Here is a 10852-nt window from a genome sequence, read left to right on the forward strand (position 1 = left end):
TGTTGGTTTTCATTTTATTTTGTGTGCAGATAGCCACAAACGGCTACTGCAATCATGTTTTAACATTTGGAGCTTAAGAACATATCCCAGCAGTTAAACATGCCTCTAATTTGAGGGGAGAAACATGTGTTGAGAGAACTCAACAGTGATTAGTAAAGAAACCTCCTTCCCTCCCCAGCTATCAGAGAAAATAGAGTATTTTTCTAGTATTTCCTGTGAAGCTCTTCTGTAAGAGGAAATGTCAGGTTGTCCTCAGTTTCTCCCAGTGCTCAGTGTGCTTACTGTGAAGACACACCCCCCCACCACCTTTTTTTAATTCCAGTGTGAGTGAACAATAGTAAGGAAAGTAAGGAAAGCCTCGAAAAACCTAGACAAAGCAGAAGGGTGCCCAGGAAATGTAAGGAAGGCAGCTGCCACTTTAGAGGGAAGGGACCGAGGAAAGCTTATGTCCCTTGAATGGTGTTTGAAGAGACCAGCGGGGCCCAGGCTCTCTGTAGTCCTCTGGCTGCCCTTACCGATCTCTTGACACCGGCAGCTCCAGTGCCATGTAAACTTTTCAGAACCTCAAAACCGCTGCCTTTCGCAAAGCCACAGATTGACTGTCCCAGGCCAAATCCAAACCTTCTGTGAACGGATACAACATTCAGAGGGCCTAAAGCACTCAGTGCAGGTGGGCTATAGGGGAGCCTGAGAGGTGCCTATGTGAACTTGGAAAGGCATTATGTTGGTTCAAAGATTGAGCCTGTCACAGTCAGATTGGTGGTGGCTGTGGGGCTGGGGGTAGCTGTTGTAAGTGTAGAAAAATCTTGTCGTGCTTCACCTCCTTCTCCAGCTCTGTGCTCATCTTGTTTTTTCCTTCAAGCTCATTTCTAGCCTATGGCCTTTCCTACTGGCCACCACTAATTCAGCCACGTCCTCCTCCTCCTGAGGGCAGGCTGAGAGGCCTCTTGGTTGCCTGGTTTAGACACATCATCCCAGTGAGTGCCATTGCCTGGAAGAAGGACCTTAGCAGTGTTGGCTAAGTGAGGCGTGTGGCGATGGCGGTGCTTACACAGGGTGTGATGCTGTCTGTGCTCAACAGAATCAGAGACAGAATAAAAACCTGAGGTCCTTGTTTCTCACGTCTCTGCCCCAATCACCACAGTGCGTTTCCTTCTGCTTTCTCAAGCAGACATGAGGTTGCCCTGCTGCACCGCCTGACCGATGCAAGTGCCATGACTTCAGCACTTGCACTCCCTTTATAAGCACTGGACAGCTGCTGTAATGCTTGCAACACTCATGATGTCACTGTTGAGTTTAAGCCAGTGGTCTATTTTATGATTAGAGATTTTGTTTTTCACTGGAACAACTTCAAGGCTTTTTCATTGCTAGCTAATGTTTATTCCTTGCACCAGTGAAGTGCAGAATGTGGGGAGAAAACGGGTCAGTGGAAGAAACAGACCAGTCCATGGCAGAGACCTGCCTAACCAGTCCTCACCAAAGCTAATCTCACAAAAACTCAGAAGCTTGCTGAGATTTTTTTCTGGATATGGGAAAACACCAAATGAGCGTTACTAGTGAGAGGGCTGGGGCTCTTCTCCCCTTCTGCGGCATGCACAAATCACGCTTTCCCCCACCCCAGCCTCTTCCGTGGGGCTATGAGCATCCCGAGGGACAGAACGGAGCAACTCCTAAACACAATAAACATTACTTTGTCTGGGTTAGTTTTTACATTTCTGTGTTTTATTTCTTGTTTTGTTTGAAATGACCTGTACCACAAGAATACAATTTATTTAACAGGTTTCTTCCTTTTTTTTTTTTTTTTTAGGAGCAGATAATAGTTAAGTAGATACTGTTTATTTCACTGACTGTCTATAACTCCCTGCATCATTCTCACAGCCTCTGTCTCTCTGGCTTCTCCACATAACCCAGCCACAAGAACAACAGAGTGGCCTTTGGCCATATGATTGATTATAGCTTGTGGATACAAAGTGGAAGCTTTTTTTCTCAGCTCCGATTGGTAATAAAAGCTCAACAAGTTACATTCTAGGGTCTTTCTCAATAACTTTTCCACCTAATAGCTGCTTACATGTTTCTGGTGCAGCATGTTTTATTTTATATATTTGTAATAGTTTAAAAAAAAAAGATGACTTAGCTTACAAAGAGAAAAATAATGCCCCCTTAGCACGAGCAATACTGCAAGGTTCCGATTGTTTCGGGGGGGTTTCTTATAGCTTCACAGTTTTGCTGCAAGGTGTAATGCCCAGGTTTCCCCAAAAACCTAATTCTGTATGGTATTTTACCTTTTCTTTTAATTGATCCCCATGAAATTTGTTTTGCATTACAGGCCAGACACTGCTGTTCCCAGAGAAGAATGTACCCAAAACAGAAGAGCTGGTCACTTTGGAAGAATTGCCTTTTGTAGTAGCTGACGGGTATGTGGTTTCTGTTATCCGCACATGCAAATCAGGGGCTGGAGCTGCTTTTACCATAGCTGCTGGACAGGGGGCTTCATGCTTATTCACTGTCACTGATACACTTACCTCTACAGCTTTGCTTTGCTTTTCTTTAAGTCATAGAGCCCATTTGTGTCCCAAGGCTCAAGCTCCATCATCTTTTGCCCCATGTAGAAGGACAGCTGTATGGTGCTGACTCTGTGACTCCTATATCAGAAAGGAATGGCATAAAGAGCACTGACCCAGAACCCACCTTCTAGTTCATGTCTCAACTTCCACACCTCCAGACCTTTTTGTAAGAGACTGTGAGCATTCAAAGACCTAAGCAGTTGCTGAAGCCCCATCTCCTACTTCAAAGTGCACCGAGAGGACTACACTAAGATGTTACCCTTCTCCGCAAGCCCAGCTCACTGGGCATAGCTGGACATGCTCCTCAATTGTGGCAGCATGATAGGACTAATGATGCACAGCAGATCAGAATAACTGGGAAGAGATGTGTGTGATTTCTGCACTGGTCTGAAGGGCCCAAGAGACCTGATGTGGTTCCCAATGTAAGATGGTACGAGCCTTTTAAAGGTTAAATCTAGACAGGTGTTTCTGTCCCAGTTCCTGGGGAAGAGTTTGCATTCCTTGCTTAAAGAGATTAATATATGCTAATTACTGTCTGGTTCAGTTCCCATCCTATTTCAGAAGCAATGCAAACATTTCCAGGCATATTATCTTCAAGCAATGGGGGATATCCAGATGGGCTCCAAGGTTATGCAGCTGTAATGGAGAAAGAAGATCCTGGGAAAAAAATGCGTTTGGTATCTTTATATTGTTCTGCCAAGGCAGGAGTTGCCTCCATACCATAGCCCTACTCTAGATAGCCAGCAGTCTCTGTGGGCTAGAAGCTAACTCGGCAGCTCTCCATAGACATGTTTTGTAGCTAGTTCTCCCTCCCTGTTCTGGAAAGCAGGCCCGAGTCCAAATACAACAAAGCTGGAAGAGCCTTTTTTTTTTTTTTTTTTTTTTTTGGAGGTGACCTTTCCAGCCAGGGCACAACAGAGTAAGAATTGCTTCTTAAGATCTTTTCAGCCCGTTTTGGGACAGTTACCTTTGCACAGCAGGTCGGGACACAATGTGCTGTGGCTGAGCTGGGTGGGACTGAGCAGGGAAGCAACAGTGATCAAGTGAGTCAAACTTACAGATGATATAGCACAACCCAGCGCATTTGTGAGAGCATTTATGCCACAGCCAGAACGAGTTGCCAGGGTGCAGCACATGGCAAGCTGGCTCTGTAGTGGTGGCATGCATTTCACTTTGGTCCCTCTCAGTCACAGATGGGTACAGGGATCATGAGCACAACCAAAAGCCTCTCATTTTCTCCCCAGCTGCCTCCAGGAGGGAGCTGGGGAGAGAAGCACAAGTATCTGTTCAAAGCACGAGGCTACTGTGTAATTGCTACCGCTGTGAGCATGGAAGCAGTCCCAGCTCCCATGTGCCTTCTGCCCTTTAGGTCTCTGTTGTTTTACTAATGTGCCTGAAGCAAGACTGAATTCCTTTATCAAGTCAGTACAAAACGAGTTGAGAGTAGCTATGACTGTGTAGTGTAGTGAAAACTCAAAGGAGGTGGAACTGAATTAACTCAAGTACCAGGAGCGGGCCGGCTACAAGAGCTGAGAGGTCAGCACGAGTTAGCGCCGCCAGCCTCCCAGCTAGCCTGGGCACTGCTCTGCAGCACTGCCAGCCCTGCTGTGACACATTCTGCTCTGGTAGAATACAAGCACCCACTGTCTCCCTGATCACATTCCTCAACCCTGGTTTGGAAGGCTTCCTGGTGGGGGCAAGTTACTCCTCTGCCACACTACCTTTCTCCTGGGCTAGCCAGGAAGGGATAGAAGCTTGAGGGGAACAGTAGAGCAAGCGGTGTCTCAAATGTAGATCAGAGGCTTTTTCGCACCTCTACTGCCATGCCACTGACCACAAGACAGACAATGCATTCAGGTTTCATCGGCTCAGGCTGGCTCAAAACTAAGTGGCCTAGAAAATGAAATCTCAGAGAATGACAACAGCCAGTTTTGTCAGTCATCCACATTCCCCTCTGGGAATGCAGCAGTTGTGGTTTAGGCAGCAGATCTAAACCAGGGCTTGGAGACAGCAGGAACCTGGTTACATGAAAGGAGTAAATAAACGTACCCCACTTCTTCTCCCACCACCTCAAGGTCAGATATTTGCTTTCCCATCAGCGAGAAAACCTCTTACCAGATCCAGGTATAATATATGCTGGCTCTTTTGCTGCTGTTGAGGATAATGGGATGAGGCAGGGGAAGACAGTAGTTGAGATATCGGGGGTTTCATGACACCCTCTAATTTATTTCCCTAGGCTGCCACAAAAAAGCAATCTCTCAGGCTCAAGAGCTGCCTCCTCCGAAAAGCAGTGCCCTTGATTCCTAACTAGCATTTGGCAATAAGCCTATGTCTCTGTGGAGGCAAAGAGCTATCACTTTAACGAAGTCTAGGAAAGCCCTGGTTTGGGGTGTATTTATACTTGGGCAGTAACCATGCAGACAAAGCCTTGTGTTCTCTGCCACAAGGAACAAGTGGGGAATGGCACTCAGCTGAGCTGAAGAGGCAGGTTTGATACCCTATGGGGTAAAAAGTGTGGAAGAATTGTAGATAGCACCACATAGGAGAGGATGCAGAAATTATCATCAAGTCAACCCAGTGCTGAAGCATAACATCAGGCTCTTTTTTGTCTTTCTTGCCATCTGGGAAAGGAAACTTGCATTCTCTCAGGGTCATACATCCTACCTCTTCAGGGGCCTGCGGGGATTGTACATGGGAGGGACTAGCCAGGCGTAATGACACACTGTACAAGGTCGCAGAATATCTTACACAGTTAGGAGCATCTTTCCCGGTAAGAAGTGGGGCCTGTATGTACAAGTGTTAGCTGTTGCTAGAGGAGCCTGGGAGGCAGCTATTTTGATCAGGAGAGGTCCAGCAGCACTCTTCTCCAAAGGAGCATCTGCTCTATGGTTAGAGCCAGAAAGGTGACAAAAAGAAGGACCCTGGCTGCTTCCCTTTCTATCTGACTCCTCACAACACCAGCAGATAAAGTTTATATTGACTCTATTCTTCCTCTCTTCCCGCTTCTGTCCCCACTCCCCCTCCAGCACTGGCGGAGGGAGCTGGGGAGCAGGCAGCCTGGACAGCACTGAGAGCATCACTGGCCAGAGGGGCTGAGCTCCAATGACCACCTCAACAAGTGCAAGAGCATATTCTGGTATTTCCCACAGAGAAAACAAACGAAAAAAAGAGAAACAGGTGACTGATTAAAAGAGTTTCCCCCCTCCTGTACATGAGATTCTGCAGTCACGCCGACAGATAGACATTAAATAATTCTTCCATAATAAATGATTGGAGATAAAAGCCGGCGGTGGCTGCTGCTGCTGCTGTTTGGATTGCTCCGTTGTCTGCATCTTTGTTTCTAGTTTGTTCCCCGGCCACTGTCGGCTGGCGCTGGGGCTGTCAGACCTTTGCCTCTAGCATTTCTAGGAAGAGTTTATGCATGGGAACCTTGCCCTGCAGTTTGATGCTGTAGAAGTGCTGCACAGCTTTGGCGGCCGTCTGCCGCAGAAGGGGCAAGGTCAGGAGCAGCTTGCCTGCTCGCCGGGGCTCCTCGTTGCGCTGACTCAGCTCGTAGTCCTGCAGGGCTTCGTGGAGAAGGTCCTGGAGTTTCTGCACTGCATCCATGTCCTCTATGTGCATGGAGTCTGGGGGGAGGGAGAAAACACAGCAAACAGACATGAGGAAGGGAATCCTTTATGGTCCTGAAGCTAAAGATGCTTTCTTTCCTTTCCTTTCTTTTCTGTTTTTGTTTTGGGTTTTTTTTTGGGGGGGGGGGGGAGAGGGGTGGTGGTGGTGGTTGTTGTTGTTGTGTTGTTTTGTTTCTTAAGAGGGAAAAAATACCTTGCTGGCAGGTGTTGGTCCTGCTGCTGTGAAGTTCAGCATCAGCCCAACGAGTTGGCCCTAGCAGTGCAGGGACAGTAAGCTTGTCAGGGGTAGGTGACACGTTGTGCCCTGTGTGCTGCCCATTTTGCCAGCCACCCCAAGGCTGTGCAGGGGTCAGCCGGGGGCCTTTGTGACTTGCACATTCACTTGCCCTCCATGCTCCTTATGGGGAGAGTCACCCTGCAAGGGGCAGCAGCTGCTGTGCTGCCGCTTGGGAGCAATCTCATTAAGAATAATTAACACTGCTATAGCACTTCATCTGTCTAAACCGCCTAATTGCCATGCAGCTGCTCAGGGTGTCAGCAAGACAGAAAAGCCCCAGTAGGTCACAACCAGTGTGCCCAGGGGTGTTGCCAGCCCCACCTTTGTGCATATGCCCCTGTTTTCAGAAACTGCCAGCAGCTGCTCAGGGAGCTTCCTGCTTCAGTAAAGGAAACCCGCACCTCCTGCAAGGCCTCTTCCCTTAGGCTGCCAGTTAGTTTTCTACAAGCTGCCGGAGGGGCTAGCAGGGTTTGCGAGGCTAGCACTACTCCTTGGTGCGTCTCTGAGGCAAAGGTAGCTGGTAGTGGCCCAGTCCAGGGTCGAGCTGGGGAACCTGAGTGGAACACAGGCTGCTAAACTTGTGGGTAAGTCATGGTGACAGAGGGCAGCACCAAGGAGCAGAGAGGTTAGGTTAGAGAAGCTACCCAAGCACAGCATCACTGAAGGTTTTTCTCCTTTTTTATCTTGCTGATACTTGCTTCCTTCTTACAACCCTAACAGAGCTGGAGACACTGTCTTCATCTTCCCTTGTCTTCATTGTTCAGAGACTTTTAATCAATACTGAAGCCATTGATAAAGACTCCTGCCACAGGGCAATGAATCCAGAAGCAGCAGCAAAGGGACACCACAGCAAGCACACATGCACAGATGTAGTTGCATCGTCTGCCACTGCAGCTGGGCTTTGCAGTGTGGCTCAGCCCACACACATACAACACAATTGCGAGGACATGGTTTCCTCAGTGTGACAGCACGAAGGGGAGAAAGCTGGCTGAAGCACCAAAATCTCTCTAGAAATATGTGTCATCTCTATGGAGAGCACAATACAAATTAGAGACTGTGAATTTCATAAGATATATGTACAGTAAATGCTATTTATGATGCATGATTTATAAAGTATTACAACAGTTGGGAAAATACCATGTCTAGCAAGAAAGCTGTTTAAGAAGCTGTTTAGAAGGAATGCACTAATTAGAGGATATTAAAGGGTTGTATTTCCAAGAAGTCTACTGAGGAAGGATTGTTCTTGCTGCATTTGCTTTTCGTATCTAAGAGACCAGGCAAAGAAGCTCAGAGAAGGGCTGGTAGGTCATCACAATGACCTGAGCTAGCCACAGAGGTTGATTCTGAAAAGTAGGGAGGGAGGAGCATCTTGCCAAGTCAGTTTGGCAACTTCTCCCAGCCAGGTAGCACCTCTGGAAAATTTCCATGCACCATCTAGGAGGAGTGAGTGGGATCTGTTTCCTGCCAAGTTGCAGAGCTCATTTTGGAGACTGGAAGCATCAAGAGCTGGAGCTTGGAGCGAAATGTCCTCCAGCCTTTCTGTTTAATGTCCTTCTAGCTAGAGGCACAAGGGCGAGAAATAATCACAGTCTATCCTAGTGGGTGCTAGAGGCACCAGGCAATGAGCCATGCTTCAGGTTGAAGTGCTCTGTTTTTGGGTACTGATGCTGCTGTACAGTAGACAGAACGCCAAAGCTGTGCCCTTCTGCCACCTGACTTCTGTAAGGTGACGAGACTTAACAGCACTAAATAACTAGATGTATACAGGGAGAGGAATTGGGGAAATAAAGATCAAAGCCTGCCCCAACCCCCCGCTCTTCGCTGAAAGAAGCTCAAAATTGGCAGCTGACTGCAAAAAATAAAATAACATTGCAGGATTAATTTCCTTGCAATCCATCAGTGAGCTGGTGTCGATGGCATTGATAAACTGTTAATTACAAAATCAATAGCTATGAATTTTTACAGCTGTCAGAGCACTGAGGTGGAGGGAGGCTGCCTGACCATGTCCCTGAGGGTCAGCTGGCCTAGAAGTCAGGCTTATGTCAGGAGCCCTTCTCCAGCACTGCTGGCACGGGGTACAAGGCAGGTGTGAGAATGGACAAGGCCCACTGCTTTCCCACCTAACTCTTCCTGCAGCTTCCGGCAAAAGCAGGAGGGGCAGGGATCTCACAGGACCCATTAGTACAGAATTTGCTACACATCCCCTTGCCAGATCCAGACCTTGTTCACTCCATCTCAGTGCTAAAATGCATTGGGGTAAAAAAGTGGAAATAAGGTTTGGCCAGTCTGGGATGTCCTTAACTGAACATGTGCTGTATGCTAATCTGGAGAGCTCTTCAATACACAGGTTGATCAATTTGTATTCCTAAGGAAAGGGGACCTAGGAATGCCTAAGAAGGGACTGCTGACTCTGAAGGGTAACAAGTTAAGTCTACAGCACCCCTACTCTGTCAAAAAATGGGTGATCATATTGTTGGGACTTGCCTGCTGCTCTGGGCATTAAGAATTCATTTCTCAGCTCTCTAAAATACACTTACTAAAGACAGAGTTTGCTTGAATTGTCTTTGCCAGTCCCAGCAGGTGTGTCCTTGGTGCATGACACTGAGGACTCAGAGATCAGCCACAGCTCTGGCAAGGTCGGCCTATTGTCAGCTTCTCCTCTAGTGAAGAGTGAGTGAGCTCCCACTTCTGTTTTCATTTGTTTTAATTCCTAGAAACAAAGGGTCAATATACACAGGGCTGCATGGAAGAGAGGAAAGTCCCTGGAAGCTGGGTTGCATGAGCAATTACACCCAGTAGGGATAGGGGAAATTCAGGAATTTATCTATATGGGAGGCAAGGCAGCACAGGTCTGGGCAGCACAGGTGCTAATCTAAGTGCTCAGCTGTAAACCCTCTCTGACCCAAGGGAGCTGAGGCCTGGCCCAGAGGTAGTCTGCATTCCCACCATTTTAGGAATCAGCTGTTTGCATACAAGCACATACATGTAGGCTCTGCAAGTTTACTCCATGTCAAAAATGCACTAAGAAAAATAACTTACATGAAAAGAATGTGAAAGTTGAATGTGAAGGTTACATTAGAAAAATACACTTGCCCTATTCTAGCTTCTTTATATGTATGTAATAGATGATAGCCTTGATTTATCATGGCTAATTACATGAAAATTACATGAAAAAAGAGATCTTGTGCTTTACTTTCATATGTTTCAACAGGAACAACAAAGCAGGGTTTTTGTGGGTTATGCTCCTACATAGCTACACTTCTAGCTGCACTAGGAGAAACCAGTGAAGTCAGAATGGCTTTTCCCATCCAGCAGAGAATACGCTTTGGCTTGTGCATCCTGACCCTTACCTTGGTTTCTTTACTCCACAGCGCTGGAAGCAGAACCCCAAAGCAGCTGATGAGTGTTGGTCTGCTCTGTCTTTGCTCAGTGTTTCTCTACTCCTGATACAGACTGTCCCATAAGGCTAACCCTGGGCTTAGTCCTGGCAGCACAGTGAGCAACATCAGCAGAGAGTGCTTCTGTTGCACTGTGAGGAACTTGACAGCACCAAGGCTCAAGTCCTGCAGTGTCTTTGCTCATAGCATGGGCCAGATAAATGTCCCGGTGTGGCACTTATCCTGTCACCCTGTCACAACCACTACCTTAGCACTGCAGCCTCTCTGAGGAGCCCTTCTCCCTGTTTAATCCTGTGACCTTCCTGGTAGACAGGAGGCAGGTTCTTTAACAAGAGTTGATTACATTGCCAAAAGCCACTGTCCCACAATCGAGCGAGGCCAGCCTTGGCCATCTGCCCATCCTGGTTCAGTGGCAAAGTGAAGGCAGCAATTAGAGCTAAAAAAGCAATATATGAGAAATTGAAAAAGGGAACTAGATAGCAATTTATATGAATCAGAAGTTATGAAGTGTAGAAAATCGATAAGGGAAGTGAAGGACATCGGAGGAAAATCCGTGACTGGAAGGACTAAGGACAATAAAGAAGTTTTATAAATATTTAAGAAATAGAAGAAAAATGACCATTTGTAGGGGGGCTTTGTTCACCTAGAGATGATTAAACTATTAATAGCAGTGCAGAGGAGCCAGAAGTCCTCAGTGAATGTTTCTGTCCTGTTTAGAAAAAAGAAGCATTATGTACCTATATTATATGAAGATGACGAAGACTTCTTAGTCTGTTGTTTATGCAAGAAGATATTAGACATCTGTTAGGGACAAACTTTAAAGAAATCAGCAGAGCTGGATAACTTGGCTTTAAGAGTTCTAAAATTGCTGCCTGAGGCCCATCTAGGGCAGATTAATGATTAACAAGTCTTGGTATTTTTGAGAAATTCAAAATGACTGGAAAAGTTCTAATGATGCACATATTTTCGTAAGTCTTATCTAAT

General features: G+C 46.7%; 1 protein-coding gene across 2 annotated transcripts in view; it reads right to left on the minus strand.

Annotated features, from left to right (window-relative positions):
• Positions 1-5799: 5799 nt before the first annotated feature.
• The window catches only part of ESRRB (estrogen related receptor beta), a 39952-nt gene continuing 34899 nt past the window's right edge, over positions 5800-10852 (minus strand). For both annotated transcript variants that reach the window (XM_075151471.1, XM_075151472.1), the window contains exon 6: positions 5800-6190. In XM_075151471.1, the coding sequence (XP_075007572.1) occupies positions 5946-6190 (245 nt within the window). In that variant the 3' untranslated portion in view covers positions 5800-5945. The remainder of the gene's footprint in view (positions 6191-10852) is intronic.

The sequence above is a fragment of the Calonectris borealis genome, chromosome 5 (assembly GCF_964195595.1).
Source record: "Calonectris borealis chromosome 5, bCalBor7.hap1.2, whole genome shotgun sequence".
NCBI lineage: Eukaryota > Metazoa > Chordata > Aves > Procellariiformes > Procellariidae > Calonectris > Calonectris borealis.